We start from the raw sequence: 18,338 nt of genomic DNA, 5'->3' as shown, positions 1-18,338 counted from the left end.
ATAAATAGATGATTTGAGAGCTTCACATTCACAACATCCAGAGCATACAACATTTATTCAAAACTTTCATTCTCTCTTCTCTAAGCATTGAGCCTTAATTCTTGTTCATTTTGATAGATATAGTTTGCGCTGTATTATTCTTATTTCACTCATTGAGGAGTGTTTTCTGATAACCTATCCACTATCAGATCTTGTATCAGTAAAATGATGTGTATAACCCTTGTACGTGTAGAAAATGTTCTACACAGGGAATAGTTGAATCACCATGTGTAAGGTGATTGCAAGTGTAGAGGATGTTCTACACAGATCCTTTGTAGCAATGTTGTTCAAAGATGTAATAGGTTTCTATCTCCACCTGAAGGAGGTTGAATAGTGAATTTGAGAATCCTCAAGGGATAGCTTGAGGCGAGAACGTATGCAGTGGGGGCGAATCTCGTTAATATACTGAGTTTGCTTCTCTCTTACCCTTACTCTTTATATTTATTGTTATTTCGTATTTTGTTTATATTTTATATTATATATTTGATTTATAATTGTTATTTTTTTTAATACAACTCAATTCACATTCCCTCTTGTGTTAGTCATCTGGGCAACAAATACTAATTGTATTTAAGAGATGGTATTTCAGAACTAATAATTTCATTCATCTCCCCCTTAAAGCCGCAAGGGTTTCAGATTTATATTTCAAATATGTGAATCTCAATGATAATCTATATAAACTGCAATAATAGTTTGTTCCACGTGCGTATTTTAGATTATATAAGGATTTTTTAAACTTAATAGAATACATATTTATGGATGTATTCAGATTAGAAGATTCAGGCATTTTCTATCCTTCAGGGATTTTCATATATATGTCATGATCTAATGATCCATATAAATATACAGTTAATTATGCATATTCAAACTCTGGGTAACTTTCAAGCTAATAAAAACTTAAATATAATTTCATCAATTTCAAAAGTATATCAATATTATTTCTGCCAGAAACCGACTCGTGATTTATATATCACATTTTCAGATTAGAAACTTCAGGTATTTTGTATCCTTTATATAAATATCCACTGATATTCAACAAGCATCACCTTTTTAGGTGTTTAGACTACGAGTACATATGTATCACATTTTACTAATGATATCAATTCTGTAGGAATTGTCTGCGAGAAACTGATTCGTGATTTATATGTCACATTTCATTTCCTTTATATAAATACACACTGATATTCAACAAGCATCACCTATTAGGTGTTTGGACTACAAGTTCATATCCATCACATTTTACTAGTGATATCAATTCTGCAGAAATTGTTTCTTTCAAATTTGGCCAATATTTTTACGTCAGTATTATTCGACAATTCTTGGTTAACTTTCTTCATTACTTCTAGTAATGTCAAGTGTCATCTTATATGAAAATGCGTTGTCGACAATGGTTTTATTTCTATCCAGAATTTCTCCAATACTCCTGAAATGTATCGAGATCTTATTATTTTCATGTACCTATCCCTCTTCAAGTAAAGACATTTCATGAAAAACCTCTTTCAAAAGTACCAATTTCTTTTATTTTTACTTTTCTCTTTCAAGATGCTTTATCTTTTGTATCAATATGTCTCACACGCTTTTAGACATGTCTTATGTTCATTACACTGCTAAATTTCTTAATTATCTTACGGGAATTTCAATCCTCGCTGAGATTTTAGCAGCTAAAATATCATACATTTTTATCTTATTGCATCCATAAATTAATTATCATCTGAACTTCTAGTTCACTTATGATAATCAAGATAACGTCGAATTATTTCATTTTATTTGCTTCTAGTAAATTTTTCTTTCCACTCCTAGTGGGAAGACTTTATAGTAAAAGAATATTCTGGTTCTTTTATGGATGTCCATATGAAAATTTATTCGACTTATCGTAATTGATTTCCAAGATAATCATAAAAAACATACAAATATTTTGAATCATATCACTTTTGATACATCATAATATTTTATTCAATAGTTGTATAATATCATCTCAAAGAGAAAATTGATAGTTTTTCCAAATAGAAGCTTCTGGCCCGAAATCATAAAAGTATTATAAAGATATTCATTACCACGTCTAATCTCTTATTTTCTTTGAATAAAATGCATCATTCTCTTCATTTTAAGGAATAAAATAATATAAATTTAATATCATTCACTTCAGGAAATGATGTGGAACTATTAGGACGTGACTAATGATTTCTTAACAAAAGTTCATTATTTTGCTTAGCCACTAGAAAATCAGATATAAATTTATAATATATTGTGAACTTTTGTACTCGACATTATTACTTTAGGAACACATTTGAGACATTCATTTTAAATATATATTCTTTAGTGACTTTTCTCTACACAATTTCAATTATGCAACTTCAGGTGCATTAATCATAATGAGCTTTTGGTACACGTATCATTCATTTAAACTATCTCACAGAATCAATAGATCTTTTATTATGAGATACTCAATAAAATTATTAGTTTAGAGAGATCCTTCAGGGATGCTCAATTTCTATTCCAAAATGAAACTTAATATAAGATACAATAATAAAATTATTGGTTTAGGGCGATCCTTTAGGGATGCTGCATTTCTATTCCAAGATGAAACTTATCATCAATAATTCATAACAAGTATAAAAAGTAAATAGAACTTGTATAAAAACTATGTGAATAAAAAATTGACCACAGATATAACTGAAATGTAAATTATAAAAATTTTAATTCATCATAAATATAACTGAGATGTAAACTATGTAAATAAACGTAAAATTTTATCAAGTAATAATAAGGAATATAATCTTTAATACTCACCTTAGATATTACAAATAATATATTGAAAAACTTACTTAAAGTAAAAGATCACTAGCTTTGGAATCATCAGAATATTCGTGCAACTTGGATAAACAAGTCTTTTTGTAGTTGGCATGCCATGTTTGACTAATGGTTTCAGAAACCAATGAAGTTTTGGATCTTTGTTGGGAAGATCCTTGAGCTTGTTTATTGTATAGATCTCCATATGGGAACGTTGCGGTTTCGTTTTAGATGAAGCAAGTGGATGGCTGCAGAACAGCTCTCATGGCTGAAGAATTGGGCATTGGGTTTTTCTTGCTTTTTTTTCCGCATCGTGCTGATAACGTGTTGTAAACTAATTGAAAGAGAAAAAGAAGGAAAGACCAAGAGAGATAGAATGAGAGAGAGGTTTTTGTTATTCATAATATGAACCTAGAAATATACCCATATATATATGAGTACAAAAGTCTTAATTGACGTTTAAGACTTGATCAATTATGACGATTAAATATAGTTATACAATACAAATTAGTTTATAATAAATTTTTATTTTTCTTCTCAAATTTTTCAACTTTTGTAGGGTAATGAGCAGTAAAAAAGTTGAAGAGTGCCTTTTATTTATATTTTTTGTCCACGTACCATTCATCTATGTTGGAATAAATGCCCAATAAAAAGCCATCACAAAGAGTTGAAAATTTCTATTTGTAAATCTCATACACTATACATTACTTTTTAATCTCTTTTTATGTTTTTTTAATTTTTTTTTATTAAATATGTAATATATAAATGATTAGAAGAAAAATTTAATTATTTTAAAAAAAAACTAAATTAAATTTTTAAAAAAATTATAAAAAATAAAAAATTGTGCGGTGCTAAAACTTATAACAGCAAAAGTCCAAAAAGTTAGTAGTCCGAAGAGTCGTTTCAAGACGTCCTTTGTTATGACATCATCGCTTACGCAAAAGCTTTTGGTTCATGTCGAATTCCAAGTTGTTTTTCCAAACTATCCCTCAACTTCACCAAATTTTGCATTCTCCCTTTTGTGATGATGGGTATAAGCTTATGGTGTTCTAAGATATAGATATAATCATTTTGATGACGTATGTTTTGCATGTATTTTCACAAATGGAATCATCAAAAATTCCCAAATCTACCATCCCTGTTCTAATTACAGCAGAACTCAGAGAATGAATATTTACAAAACTGGTCAGGGGAGGGCTTTCAAATTGCCTAGCTAATGGTTCATATTTAAATAGACTAAAATATAGGGATGTATAGACAAATAGAGCAAAGTATAGGAATATTAACCAAATCCCAAAAGAAAAATCCTTTATAAGAAGCTATAGCTCAGCTACAGGCTGCAGAAGTTGAAAAAGCAACCGACGATGGCAGAAGTGAAGCTCTTTAGAGCATGGTCAAGTCCATTTCCTCTAAGGATAGTGTGGGCATTAGAAGTGAAGGGCATTGAATATGATATGATATATGAAGATCTATCCAACAAGAGCTCCATGCTTCTCCAATATAATCCTGTCTACAAGAAGGTTCCAGTGCTGCTGCATAAGGGAAAACCCATCTCAGAGTCCTTAGTTATTCTTGAATACATCGAGGAGACATGGAAGTCCAAGACTCCCTCCTTGCTGCCTGGAGATCCTTATCAACGGGCCATGGCGCGCTTTTGGGCAAAATTTGGAGATGACAAGGTAAAATACTCACTCAATGCTTATCATGATAGGTCGTGATACCTGTGATTGGAGGGTGAAAAATATGTCTTCCACCTGAATTCAACCTCAATGTTTGCCTCATGCATGCCTGTATTGTGTTTCATTGTAGATTCTGCCATTGATATGGGAAGCCTTTATCAAGCAAGGGAAGGACCAAGAGGAAGCACTGATTGCAGCCCATGAAAACTTGAAATATTTAGAAGTAGAGCTAAGGGGAAAGAAATTCCTGGGTGGAGAAACAGTAGGATTTGCAGATCTAACATTTGGTTGGCTTGCTAATCTGGTAAGTGTATTTGAGGAGATAGCAGGTGTGACATTGATAGATCATGAGAAGTTTCCATTGTTACTGACATGGATGAAGAATTTCATGGATGCTCCAAAAATCAGAGAAACCTGGCCTCCCCGTGACAAACTGATTAACCACTTCAGGGCTCTTCGTGAAACCCTAATTGCAAAGGAACCCAAGTAAAACTGTTTGCAAGATCTCCTTCTCTTGAGTCTTGAGTCTTGACCTTCAATTCCAAAATAACTGTATGCATAATAATCAAAGATGAGTTGCATCAGAGATTATGTGCCTATGTATTTGAAATTCCACTGTCGTGATTAGTTACTTTACAAGGTTTGCATTTCTTTTAAACAAACAGCACTATAGGATACAAAAGGAGGATGGGGATACCACGACAAACACGCCAAACACAATTGTTACAAATAAAAAGAAAGAATGAAAATAAGTCAAAAAATGGAGCTAACAAAAAAAAATTGAACAGATCTTACATGCTTAGTGTAAATATTATTTCTGGTGATTGGGACATTAAAATCTGGATGAAATGTTGAAACTCATTAAAAAGCATTCAAGCATCATAAAGGGAAGAATTGTACTTTATAATCTCTCTTCTTCCTCTTCCTCAGTTATTTAACTTACTGTGAATCTTGAAAACTGAAGTGGGTAAACTACCTACACATCATTTTTACTCCTGGATGAACAAATAACTAGAAGGATTGATTGCTAGTCCTACTAATTTGACATCAGGATGAACCAGTAATCAGCAAAACAGGATCTGGTAACTGATCTGTTTGGATGTTCCCAGTCTCATAGTTGCCGGCCAATCTTGTGAAACAGCAGCTCTCTACCCAACCAACTGCTGTAAAATTTGCAAACCCAATGCAACGTTCCCACAGACAAGTGGACTACAAACGAAAATGTTCAAAGGGGTAAAATGGAAAAGAAGAGTTACTGACCTGGTCATTCACAGACAGCTTTTAGTTTTTATGACTTATCCCAGTAGAAAATAACAGAAGAAAGAAAATATGGAAAATGTAAAGAATATGAACATTCCACAACATAGCACCTTCTCTTCATTCCTTGTAACTGGATCGATGGGTGCAAGAGATGCTGCGGATATTATCAACAAAATATGGTACAGATCATAAGGAATGCCTTTGGGAGTACTCTCAATGGATCAGTAGATCCCCTTCCCTTCCAAAGCTGGATGCATGTCCCCATTGAGCAAATAAAGTTGATAAATTATTGGAACACCCTTTGCATTCCTCTTCAATTAACAATTACATAAATAAGGATGGACAATAAAATTTCGTCAGCTAATCTTTTTCCTCTTAAATGCAGGATGTGTGATTTCTTTGTAAGAATCCAATTTGTCAATCTTTGAAATACAATCTTTCATTCTCTTCAGAACAACAGGCGTGGCTGAGACATTGCTTGAAATTTTATCTTTAAGTAATCGTATTTTCTCAGCAGTCTCTTGATCCTCTTCTGCCTGTACTGCCTCCACACTAGATTCAACCGGCCCTTCTGCATCCATGAAACATGTACAGTTTCAGTCCCTCATTACTGCAGATGGAGTAACTTAACTACAAACAACGAAAGGGTCACTAAAGCCTTGGAAGCAAACACCATATGGTTAATGTTCAATCTTAGTTTGGAAAAGTAGAAGTATGTTTAAGACTTTAAGTAGGAAACATTTTAGTTGGCAAATAAAGCAAGCGAAGAAATGTTATTGGCACAAGTGATATATTCAACACTAAACATAGAAAAAAATCTTCATTAAAAGTTACCTCTTTTTTCTCAAAAAAATTACCCCTCGATGCCACTCCCATTGTCATCTTTAAAAACCACCCAGAACACCAAAACTAGTTACTAGTACCCTCATGACAAAATAACAGATTAATCCCCACATCTTCACATCATTGGCATGACTCCAAAGATTTAGTTTGCCACTAACAAGCCCCAGCAATTTGTCCTTGAAGACTATCAGCACTTCTGCTGTCGTGTTGCAACATATTGCTGTTATATATAATATCAATCGATTGTGAACAAGCTAATGTTGTTGAATCTCATCTCTTAAGAATAGAGTGCAAAGTAAACAATACATCATACACAAATATTTGTTACACTATTGTTATTCCCAGTTCTTGAACTAATATTTTATATTTTTTTCAAATAAATTACAAAAGCACGCTTTTCTGCAGAATTAGCTCACACAAAAAGCACCTAACTTTTGAAAATATTTCTTTTGGTAAGCAAAACTCTTCAGCCTTTTAGAGCTTTAAGAGCGTTTTTACCAACTATAACCGGGCCTCTTTGTTACAAAGCACACCAATAGGCTGAGCTAAAAAATTCAACCAACTTAATTCCCGTTGTCAGTTGAAATCCTACATTTGATATATTAAAACTTAAAAGTATCATTATGCAGAACCCCAAAATCTTAAACCGTCAGCCAACCAAAGATAACGCAATTATCAAGCTTACTTGCACAAAATTTCTTATTGGCACAAACCAATCCCAACGAATTGTATCATCCATGACATAATTTTCCTCCGTTTTCAAAAAACATCCTTCATATCGAGAAAAAAGGAACATTTTTCACGTTCTAAGTTCCATAATGAGCTTTGAATCACTATTTTCCAACATTATCTACAAGAAATATCTGAAATTACCCCAGTTTTGTTTAATTGTTTAGAATAGATAATCAGACAACAAAAAGAACTAAAATCTTTGAAGGGGAAAAGGCATAAAACCGAGCTTTAAATCTTAAATTTGAATTATCAGTTACGAAAATTTTCCACTCAAGGGAGCCTAATACACCACTGCATTGAGCAGTATCACCTACCTTAATTTCGGGAATCCCCGACACATGGAAAATTTCACAAAAGGTAAATCCCTTTGTTTGACCACTACCGCGGGCCACGTCATTACATCTAACCAGATCTAATCATAGGAAAGGAGAAAAAAAAAAAAATGCCGCAAGGTACCTAAAATGGGACGTCCGGATGGACTGGGCTCCAACCCATGAGGGAAAATGGGTCTCTGAAAAGCAAGTCCCGAAACGAGAGTGGTCCTGAGTTGATCCGGGAGAGCAGCTCTGTAATCCAGAATCCTGTGCGCCATTTCCATCACATCGGACTCGAGCTTTTCCAGCTCCTCTTCTTCGGAGCTCCGAGCGTCTTCGCGGGTTTTGTTCAACAACGCCATGACGTTTATATTGGGATTGGAGAGAGATTCAGGTGGGGGTATGAGGCTACGGAGGGTAACTGAATTTCTGGCAAGTTTGGGGTTTTTCAAATTTTGAAATTTGTTCAGCCGCTAATTCCTAGCGCAGGAAAGTATGCTGACTTTACTTATTGCACATATTGAGCGGCTGTTTGGATACAAAAGAAACTCGATAATTTTGAATGAAAGTTAATAAAATATTAATTTTTTAATATTATTATTATTTTAAAATTTAATAAAATTGAATTGTTATTATATTTTATATAAAAATTTTAAAAAATTGTAATAATTTGATAAGATAAAATGAAATAATTTCTAAATCTAAAGAGCTCCTGAGTTTTTAAATAAATATTATGTCGTGGCATCGGAATATTACAAAATTAAATTTATAAATTGAGGTATTTTATTATAAAATATTTTAATATAAATTGATGTGTTGTAATATAAAATATTTGATTTAATTTTTTTAAAAAATTATAATATATTATTTCACATAAAAGTGACATTAATTTATAAATTAATTTTTATAAAATATATGTGCAGTCAAGTATTTTTCAATAAATAATGCTACTTGCAATCTCTTTGAGAAGATTTGTTCTATTAATTTGGCTCAATTTTTTTACTAAATTAATTATTTTTTAAACTAAAATAATGGTCGATTATCAAACGATATAACTCATATAAAGGGCTCAACTTTTATAAATTCAAATAATTTTGTATATATAATTTTTTATAATATTATCTTTCAACTTTATAACAAAAATATCTTAGATATTTAAAAAGAAATGAGAAACCATGTTCCTAATAGTAAGAGTGTTGCTTAAATCCATGTGAATATAATTATTGTAAAACACACAAAATATATTTATAATAATGCAAAGTTCCTTTGTCAAGTTTTGTAAATAAAATCATAAGGTAGTATAAATAATTTAGTAACTCGTTCAAACCTCATTCAAATTTGGTTCATTAGTATTTGAATAAAAATTAAAAAGAATAAGGATTCACCATCCAATACTCCTTATTCATCCGAATTTGACATGTTTATATTTTTACCAATAGAGCTTTTAAGGAATAATTCTAGTGATACCATCGCTATGGTTTCCAAGTCATTGTCTTTTGAGTGTAAAATTCTAAATTTTAAATTATTTGTGCCTTTTATTCACGATTAAATAGTGTCACACAAATCTTAGGCCAATGCCTAATTGATTGATTTGTTTATGTTGTAGACTTTTCTTTGACATTGATATATTATATAAGGAAGTTGTGAGTTTGTAGGCTTTATTAATAATGCATTCTTTAGGAGTTGGCTTTAAGTGATAAAGGCCTTGAACTTGGAGGTATACTCCTCCAAGACCATCGAATTAAGAGATTTTCTTCTTAAATTATACGAGATACCTTTGCAAAAAACTCTTTGCCAAGATCATGTGCACCCTCGAAATTAATCAGGATGTTGATCCAAGACACCCGGTGCCAATTAAAAAAATTACTAATGTAATTCCCTTTATACTAATTTAGTGTGGGTTGGGGGGGGTATAAGGAACATGTCCAAATTCCACCTTAGGATAAGTAGTGAATTAAATGATGCCAATGGATCAGAATTCTTTGGAATCTTCTGGCCTGCCTAAACACCATATAAGCAGAGTTCGGAGACAAAAAAACATTTTGAGTTAGTCTATAACTATTAATATTACCCAAAACATTTGATATGGACAATATTTAACTATTGATGGTTTTATTTGAAGAATCTGAAATGCATGATATGTATATCTCTCTCTCTCTCTCTCCAAATAAATGAAGAATCTGAAATGGTATAAAAAGATGGTAGTATATCCAATGTTAAGCAATATCCTCATGACGTAAAAGAAGGAGGTGCTATTACCGTATAGAAAATAAAGAAGATATTTTGGAAATTATATGCTGCAATAAATAGAAACTCCGAACAGCTCAAATCAGTGGCTTATTCTATTGTAAACACGACGACTCTATTATATACACATACCAGATATAAGAAATACTTGCACTTTGATGCTAAAGCTTCCTCTAATGTGTGTAGTTTAGATGACAGAAGATGCAGCCACCCCAGCAGTCCAATCTTTGCCTGTGGCCTCAATTATGGAGTAAAAAATTGAGTTTCCCACAAACTAAGAATTAGGGCAGCCATTGGTTGAGTGCTCCGTAGATGGGCTCCTTAATTTTGCACCCAGGTGAGCTTGAATTACATTGTCATTTGCAATTGCTTCCTCAATCTTGTTGTGAACCAGCTTGCAAAATTCATCAAGTGCGAGCATTGGAAATGGCTCCTCGATAAGAACACCGACCTACAGAAATCAATATCTTCATCTTATAGAATATAGAAATTGCTCTTCATTTGCAAAATGTGACGGCTTATGTACCCTTAAGGTGACACGGCATTTAAAATTGTCTGTCCATTTCATCAGTTGATTCTAAATGTGTGTGTTTGAGAGAGAGAGAATGTAGCTAAACACCATCCTTCAGGCTTCCACTATTTCACACTAATCGTTTTAGTTTTCTCATGTGGCCTAGCCACATCAGTAATGTCAGGGGATGACAACTCAGTGTAAATTTATTAAGTAATGAATTTCAATTTCCACGATAATGAGATTGCCAAAAGAAACTTCCCTAGTACATGACAATGAAATTCTCTAGCACATAAATATAATCGAGCATTATATGTAGACCGTAGATGGAAGAGACACATAATGAAATTCTCTAGTACATAAATATAATCGAGCGTTATACATAGACCATAGAAGGAAGAGACACATACTTCTTCTATGCAGAACAAAGAAGCAGCGCTAATGAAAGTAGCAGGAACCACAATCCAATGGCAATCATCCCACAGTATGATAGGAAGAGTGAGATGCCAGAGGACCAGAAACCTTGATGTCAATCGAGTATAAGAGAGGGGTATGGGGATACCCATAAGTTGTTCACAAACACCAATTCCTTCATGCAAATAAGAGATCTTTGACTCCTGCATTACATTTAGGGAAATGATGACAGCAACAAAAAGAAAATTAAAGAAAGCATACAGCTTGGTGATTTTGAGTCTATCACAGCAAATTAGCATATTTGTGTCAATTTTAGTTTGCACATAAGTCAATTCTGCAAGTTTTCCAGAATCATACACTGCCATTGAAGAAAACAATTTTACAGCTGCTTACCTATTAATTAATTTGATTTACATGACTGTTTAGCCGAAGTAAATTACCCAAAAAACAAATAGAAAAGTACTCTGCTTTTAAAACTTGGTTAGTTAAAATGGAAGACTTTGATAGCTCTGATTAGCCCAAGAAGGGAATTACCAACATATTTCTCCTCGATTCCTCCAACTTTAGCAACCGGAGGCTTTGAGAGATGAACTCAATAATGCAACAGGGCCGATGCTTTGAATTGAGTACTATTGATAGATCATCTACATCAAGCAAATTTTGGAGGTCTTGCCTAACATCTGACGCGTAAATCAAATGACACTGCATTTAATCTGTTCAAGTCAGTAAGTTGCGTCACCTACCAAATTAGAATCTCTAAACAGCGAGAAGAAATGAATCTAAAATTAGAACGCAAAACATAAAGTCAAAGAATTTGTTCACCTCTGATAAATTAAGGAGAACATGAAACAAGAAGATGAAATTAAACATAAACTAGAACCAACCTTAAGCGCAACCGGAAATGCCATAATATACCGCAAAAGCGCCTTCTTGAGCGTTGCATCATTCCCCAAAGTGTCAACCCCAGCAATCACCTGTGTTGCTAAATCGTTGGTCGCTGAAGTCACTCTAATCCACGCCTTTCTCCCCTCCTCAAACCTCGAGTACGACGCCTCAGTCCGGAACACCAACAAGAGAGCCAACGCCGGCGCCGTCAGCTGATAAGGCAACGTCGAGGACTTTAATACGGGGAAGAAATCCGGCAACCAGTGCACCAACACTGCGGAATTATACCCGGCGATCACCACCGCGAAAGAAGTGAAGGCGATCACGGGCGGTACGAGGGACAGAATCACCCGCGACGATAGGCTGGACAAGACGTGACGCAAATGGCGAAGCGAGCTCCGGTGCTGAACCCATTTTTCGTGGTTGTAGAGGGTCCGTTTCCGCCGCATTCCTCGCTCTTTAACGCTGTCGGCCCAATCGGGTATGGCACGGAGGATTGAGAGTAGGGTATGGGAGTGATCGGAGGAGGGAGGTGGGTTTGGAATTTGGGATTGTGATGAGGAGGAGGAGGAGTGGAGTTTGAAGGAGAGGGTCGTTCTGGGTTTGGAAATAGAAATGGAAATGGAGGGAAGGGATACTGGGTAAAGTTTGAATGAAGATTTGGGAGTAAAGAAAGAAGAAAAAGAGAGACTGGAGGTGGGTTTGATGGGGTCTGGAGGTAGCATCATTAGTTTGGGTGAGGGTTTGGAGGTAGAAGGAGTGAGAGAAGCTAAAGGGCATGTTAATATTAGGGTTTTAGTTTCTCAGTTCAGAGTGGTTGATGGCACGAGGCCCTGAAGGGTTTGTTGGAAACGGTTGAGGTTTTTACACATCTTCTAATTTTATTTTATTTTTTTATTATTTTTTGTTAGATAAAAATGTGGATGTGGTGTAGGATTGCAAACGAGCAGAGTTTGAACGAGTCTAGGGTGTGTGAGCTCGGCTCATTCACTACTCGAATCGAGCTTGGGCTCGGCTCATTTATCAGATGAGCCTATGAGCCAATTCGAGCTCGACTCATATAGTAGGAAAATGAACTCGAGTTCAGCTCGAGCTCCGTTATGTTAACGAGCCGAGCCTAAGCTCAACTCAAACTCGGCTCGTTTACGTCAAAATCCCACTAATTAAATTAGAAATATAAACATATAAAATTATAAAATTAAAATAAATGCATCAATACTGATAACAAATTAAATACAAATTTACATGAAGAGAGTATTATGGATATGGACTTATGGTACAATATTAGATGAAATTTTACATCTTGATGGAACAAGTGAATAAAAAAATTAATTACAACAATAAATTATGAAATAATATACATTATATTTTAAAACAAAAAATGGACTGTCAAATGACAAAGTCCTCAGTCTTCATAGAATCATGAATGGAGCCAGCCAGAAATCTTGACACTGTTGCCCTGCATACACTAATACACTAAAAAATTGGTGGTATTTTTAATCCCTTGCTCAAGTACTATTAACATAGCAATATTGTCAAGGGATATCCCACAGAAAATGCAAAACTTAATTTGCCGTAAAAAATCAATATCATATTTCTAACAAGTTACACAATACAATTATACAAGCAATATCATAAATAAATATATGCATTAGCGATTTAGACAAGTTTTGAAATCTGATATCATTGTGACAGTCACATAAGTCAGCAAGTTCGCAAAATCTGATAGAAATATGTGCATCAATGATTCAGCTAAGTTACCAAATGCATTATGCAGTTACTATAGAACAAATCCAAAACAACAACCCAACAATAGGCAATAGTCAATAGGCATGACTCATATCAGCCAGACAACAAACTGTGAGGTTGACAAGTTGACAACTTCAATGGGCACACACAGAAAATACTCAAAACTCAATACTCTCATACCAGCCACAAAATATCAATACAAAATAGATACAAAATGCAGTTTGAGACAGTTACTAGCCACAGACCCACAATACTCAATAGTCAATAGGCAGCATACTTTCATACCATTGGCAGTTACCAAATAAGTTACTAAAGAAGTTACAAGTTCATAAAAAGTTACCAAAGTTCAACAAAATCAGCCAGACATTTTATAGATGGCCAACTGCAGTTACCAAAACAAATATTCACAACAAGTTACCAAAGTTTGAACTTAATCTCATTCTTCTAACTGCAGACTGTAGTTACCAAAATTTAGGAAAATCACAATAACAGGAAGTTACCAAACTTATACTGAGTTCACCATGTCAGAAGTCAATAAGTTCCCAAACTTGAACAAAATCACCATGACAACCTGCACACACTGATCCAGTAAAAAACATTAATATAATTTTTATTCCCTTATAAAATTACTCAAGTACTTTTAACTTAGTAATATTGTCAAGGGATGCTTGCAATGTAAAATTTAATTTGCCATTTAAAGTAAATTAAGGAAATCTGGATGGTGAGGAGTTAGAACTTAGAAATTACCTGAACTATCATGACTCATATCATCCCAAACAAAATCAAATAAAACAACCAAACTGTCCAAATATTACAAAATAAACTGTCCAAATATCATATAACAAATAATATAGACTAAACAAAACAAGCCAGATAAAACTAGAAAATTGCCCAAATGCTCCATTTTTTCAACATGCTCAAAAAACAGAATGTAAGTCTGTATGGGCCTATTGTTGTGGCAAGAGAATATGAGTTTCTGATGAAACATCTATCTATTGACAAGAAAAAAATAGTAGTTAGTATTTTTGTAAATAAATTAATAATAATAAGTATAAAATAGTATAATAGCAATAGGCAATTAAAATAAATAAATTACAATTACAGAATTTGTTGATGATCTTTTAAGCCCATATAATGCTCTAACCCAATCAGACCAACATAACAACATCTGGACAGTTTCAGTCTTCAATGAAGCTCTATGAGGATTAATGACTCTGCCTCCTGCGCTAAATGTTGATTCTAAGCTAACTGTGGTAATTGGAGTAGCCAAAATATCTCGAGCCAGTTTGGACAAAATTCGAAACTTGAGATTATTTGTTTTCCACCATTCCAAGGCATCAAAACTTGCATCTGAACTCTCTTCACAAATATAAATGCTCTCTTCTAAATAATTGTCCAGTTCTAATTTACTAGGCTGCACGGTATCAACACTTCTAACAAAAGATTTAAATAATGACTGGCCACTCTACATGCTTCTCCCAGTCCCAACACTTGAGAAAGAACCAGATACATTCATTCGAGCATTATCCTGCTCTCTTTGTGCCTCAGGAGTTGAATTGTATTCATGAATATACTCATTATATAACTCAAGCAACATAGCAGAGACATGATCAATATTCTTAGCAGCCTCCGACCCATGATAAATTAAAAGAAAACAAAACTGGATCAGGACTATTTTGAATATAGGATCTAACACCACAGCAATTGACTTCAATAGATTACACTCCCTTCAATATTTATCAAACTTAGCACTCATTTTTCTTACCATTGATTTCATGTACTCATTCTCATCTCTACTCTTCTTACCTAAGATGTCCTTCATTCTCCAAACTTCAGAAAGAAATAAGTTTGCTATTGGATAATCACTTCCAGATACAATATTGGTACTTCATTGAAAATAGCTAATAGTTGACAACCATTTTCAACTTACCTCCACTCTTCAACAGTTGGAACCCATTCAAAACATCTATCTTTATCACCATATCTACGAAAAACTTCTTTGAACTGAATTGCAATATCCAACATTAAATAAGTGTTGTTCCATCTTGTAGGCACATCTAAAATCAGTTTCTTTGAGAGCAATTGTAACTGTTTTGCAATTTCACTAAACTGTTTTAGCCTACTCTCTGATGCTACCAGATATTTTATACCATCTCTAACATAATCAACAATATCCTTAATCTCCCCAAATCCATGCTGTATAAGTAAATTTGTTATATGTGCACAACAACGTACATGAAACAGTTGGCCACTTACAGACAGTGTTTTCTTCAACCTAAAATCATCTTTCAAGATCCGAATGGCAACATCATTAGAAATAGTATTGTCAACAGTAATTGAACTAATTTTATTCTCAATCCCCCAATTTTAGAAACACTTTTCTAAAGTATCAACAATAAGAAGGCCAGTATGTGGAGGTGACACATTACAAAAGTTCAAGACACGCCTCTGAAGATGCTAATCAGAGTCTATAAAATAACATGTCACTACCATATATGAAAGTTTTTGACAAGAAGTCCACATGTCAGTTGTGATATAAACTTTATTCACATGTTTAAGCAAAGCCCTTAACTTTGTCTTTTCATTCTCATAAGTTCTCATGCATTCTTTCTTTGCAGCAGCTCGAGACATTTTTTTCCAATATGGAGTGTTTGTACTCATGAATCTATTAAATACCACATGTTCCATTAAAGATAATGGATATTTATGATAAAGTATCATATGAGAGGCAAGCTCTCGGATCCTATTACAATCATAGGTAAAGTTTGAGACAGTGAAGCCACCATCTGCCTCCTTAGACTCAACTATTAAGACTTTTTATTTTTTCTTAGACCCCATGTATGGCAAATAGGTCAGCAGGTGCCTACATAATGTAGTCGTAGAACTTGAGCGAGAAGTTTTAAATAACGTTTTACACCACTTGCATTGAGGCTGTTTAACCTCATCTCTATCAATTTCAACAAAATCATTCCATACATCAGAAGTCCTATTTCTTTTTTTCTTTCATAGGCTACCATTTGAACTTATGTGGAAGGGCCCTCAGTAGACACAGTATTAGGGCCTGAGAATTTTGGGCAGTATCTCTATCATTATCAGATATGGCCTCTACTAAACTAATCCCAACAGATTTTTCATTTACATATTCCTCTACCGGATCAACTTCATTCACTGGATCACCCATTTGGTGGGATCTAATATTTTGTAAACACAAAACCAGAAACATACAATAAGCATATAAACACTGACCAGAAATCAAAACAACCTTGTCTTGGTGGCTCAAAGTGCCTCCATAAGGTAAGGATACTAAAAGATGTTAAAGTCAAAACAATTTCACAACAACAGTTTTGTTATACAACTCTTGTAATAGTCCACTAGAAATTCAATGATGAAATTTCTATTGACTTTAAGAATCTTGTGAAGATCCTATAAGTTTTCACAAATCTATTAATTGTATATGTTTTAGTATAACTATATAGTTAGTGTTATTATTCACTATGGTATCAGAAGTGTGTTTTTTATTATTGGAGATAGTTATAAAAGTTTTAATTGGACACATGGAAAGATCTTAGCCACCTACTTTTCCAAGTCTACTCTCCACCTTTAGAAAATATTTTGAGCTGGTTTTCATGGATATTATTGGGTAAAAATATCTTGATCTGATTTTTATGGATATTATTGGATAAAAATATCTTGAGCTGATTTTTGTGGATATTATTGGGTAAAAATATATTGAACTGATTTTTGTAGATATTATTGAGTAAGAGAGACCTACACTCAACCCTCACTCCAGCCTCATCCTCTTTCATATTTTGTCCATAAACACCTCAAGCCACTCCCCACGAAATCATCTTCCTTTATACCTTTCATTGAAAGAACACCAAACGCTCTCTCGAATAGCTTTTAGGTATTCTTTTGCACGCCCATTTCGAAGATTTTGTAAGTGTTTTATCATAAAATCCCATTCATACAAGTTGTTCCTTTTTTAGTCTAGTTTACGTGGATATCTTATTTGCTCCATTTTAAAATCATTTAGTTAGTTAAATATTGTTTAAACTCTAAAAATGTCATTCTGGGAGATAAACTAGAGAATATGTTATATTTTGGAGTTTTTGACCAAGCTAATGGATAGATCTTGGTCCAAAATTTTTATGAAGTATTGTTAACATGTGTATATGATTATTGGTTTAAGATTTATTGCAGATTAAAGGTTTTGATGAAATATTTTCTTAGAGTTAGAAACTTAGAAACTGGAAGAGGAAAAACAGTTTCTGTTTTGAAAAAGTTTAAATCTTTGGTGGTTTAAACCTATTCCAATGGCTTTGATAATTTTATTGAAGGATCCTAAGCCTCTTATATACATGTTATAATACTATTTTGAAAATACTTGATGTTAATTTTAAAGATATGAAATTTTATGCGAAGAGATATTCAGATAGGCCAAAGTGATGATGTTTTTGGCTAAATTTATATTTTGGTTAATTTTTAACCATGTGATCTTGAATTAGAAGCTTATATATGTTTTAGAACATCTTTTTAAATCAGGTGATGGTTTGGTTTGAAAATCACATCTTTATAAGTCATAGATCAAAAGGTTGATCAAAACAAGTTAGAAATAAAAATCAATAGAAATAGCATATGGGAATTTCGGCCCTATAGAGTTTTAATAGTTGTGATTAGTTTTAAATTTTTCTAAATTGATATTTGAGTTTAGGATAAAATTTACATGAGGTATGTAAATTTTGGTGACTTTTGGAGCTAGCATGCTAAACCCTTAAGTTAGAGGTAAAATGATCATTTTCTCACATGTAGAGGATAAAATGAAAATTTTACTCTTAAGTTAGTATTTTTTCATATTTTAAATTATTAGTGATTTAG

At 33.4% G+C, this 18,338-nt stretch overlaps 4 protein-coding genes across 5 annotated transcripts; 1 reads left to right on the top strand and 3 right to left on the bottom strand.

Moving 5' to 3' along the window:
- Nucleotides 1–4,081: 4,081 nt before the first annotated feature.
- On the bottom strand, nucleotides 4,082–8,168 carry LOC122298736. The gene is made up of 2 exons (XM_043108600.1): nucleotides 7,800–8,168; nucleotides 4,082–6,339 (listed from the first exon to the last, which is right to left on the bottom strand). The coding sequence occupies exons 1-2, from the start codon at nucleotides 8,017–8,019 to the stop codon at nucleotides 6,125–6,127; spliced, it is 435 nt and encodes a 144-aa protein (XP_042964534.1). The 5' UTR covers nucleotides 8,020–8,168; the 3' UTR covers nucleotides 4,082–6,124.
- On the top strand, nucleotides 4,194–5,147 carry LOC122298729 (probable glutathione S-transferase). The gene is made up of 2 exons (XM_043108596.1): nucleotides 4,194–4,508; nucleotides 4,639–5,147. Exons 1-2 carry the CDS (start codon nucleotides 4,194–4,196, stop codon nucleotides 4,996–4,998), a joined length of 675 nt encoding a protein of 224 aa, XP_042964530.1. The 3' UTR covers nucleotides 4,999–5,147.
- Nucleotides 8,169–9,938: 1,770 nt separating the features above from the next.
- Nucleotides 9,939–12,559, bottom strand: LOC122298715 (UPF0187 protein At3g61320, chloroplastic). Of its 2 annotated transcripts, XM_043108586.1 has the most exons (4): nucleotides 11,714–12,557; nucleotides 11,364–11,531; nucleotides 10,826–11,032; nucleotides 9,939–10,355 (listed from the first exon to the last, which is right to left on the bottom strand). In XM_043108586.1, the coding sequence occupies exons 1-4, from the start codon at nucleotides 12,440–12,442 to the stop codon at nucleotides 10,179–10,181; spliced, it is 1,281 nt and encodes a 426-aa protein (XP_042964520.1). In that variant the 5' UTR covers nucleotides 12,443–12,557; the 3' UTR covers nucleotides 9,939–10,178. The 2 variants fall into 2 exon arrangements, with proteins under 2 accessions (XP_042964520.1, XP_042964525.1); XM_043108591.1 differs by lacking the exon at nucleotides 11,364–11,531 and having other exon boundaries at nucleotides 11,714–12,559.
- Nucleotides 12,560–13,818: 1,259 nt separating this feature from the next.
- On the bottom strand, nucleotides 13,819–16,644 carry LOC122301636 (zinc finger BED domain-containing protein RICESLEEPER 2-like). Its single transcript, XM_043113035.1, has 7 exons — nucleotides 16,478–16,644; nucleotides 15,720–15,804; nucleotides 15,394–15,659; nucleotides 15,229–15,349; nucleotides 14,974–15,123; nucleotides 14,566–14,877; nucleotides 13,819–13,845 (listed from the first exon to the last, which is right to left on the bottom strand). The coding sequence occupies exons 1-7, from the start codon at nucleotides 16,642–16,644 to the stop codon at nucleotides 13,819–13,821; spliced, it is 1,128 nt and encodes a 375-aa protein (XP_042968969.1).
- Between the last annotated feature and the right edge of the window lie 1,694 nt (nucleotides 16,645–18,338).

The sequence above is a fragment of the Carya illinoinensis genome, chromosome 2 (genome assembly GCF_018687715.1).
Source record: "Carya illinoinensis cultivar Pawnee chromosome 2, C.illinoinensisPawnee_v1, whole genome shotgun sequence".
Classification (NCBI taxonomy): Eukaryota; Viridiplantae; Streptophyta; class Magnoliopsida; order Fagales; family Juglandaceae; genus Carya; species Carya illinoinensis.
The sequence above is the reverse complement of the archived record's forward strand: the minus strand, read 5'-3'. Positions and strand labels throughout refer to the sequence as shown.

Coding starts and splice junctions, on each gene's coding strand:
- LOC122298729 (XM_043108596.1), top strand. CDS start 4,194: ATGGCAGAAGTGAAGCTCTTTAGAGCATGGTCAAGTCCATTTCCTCTA. Junction 4,509..4,638: donor CAAAATTTGGAGATGACAAG/GTAAAATACTCA, acceptor GTTTCATTGTAG/ATTCTGCCATTGATATGGGA.
- LOC122298736 (XM_043108600.1), bottom strand. CDS start 8,019: ATGGCGTTGTTGAACAAAACCCGCGAAGACGCTCGGAGCTCCGAAGAA. Junction 6,340..7,799: donor ATCCGGACGTCCCATTTTAG/GTACCTTGCGGC, acceptor TCATGGATGCAG/AAGGGCCGGTTGAATCTAGT.
- LOC122298715 (XM_043108586.1), bottom strand. CDS start 12,442: ATGATGCTACCTCCAGACCCCATCAAACCCACCTCCAGTCTCTCTTTT. Junction 11,532..11,713: donor CATTTCCGGTTGCGCTTAAG/GTTGGTTCTAGT, acceptor GATTAAATGCAG/TGTCATTTGATTTACGCGTC. Junction 10,356..10,825: donor CTTTGTTCTGCATAGAAGAA/GTATGTGTCTCT, acceptor TGATTTCTGTAG/GTCGGTGTTCTTATCGAGGA.
- LOC122301636 (XM_043113035.1), bottom strand. CDS start 16,644: ATGGGTGATCCAGTGAATGAAGTTGATCCGGTAGAGGAATATGTAAAT. Junction 15,660..15,719: donor GGTTGAAGAAAACACTGTCT/GTAAGTGGCCAA, acceptor TTACTTATACAG/CATGGATTTGGGGAGATTAA. Junction 13,846..14,565: donor AAAGATCATCAACAAATTCT/GTAATTGTAATT, acceptor TGGTAACTGCAG/TTGGCCATCTATAAAATGTC.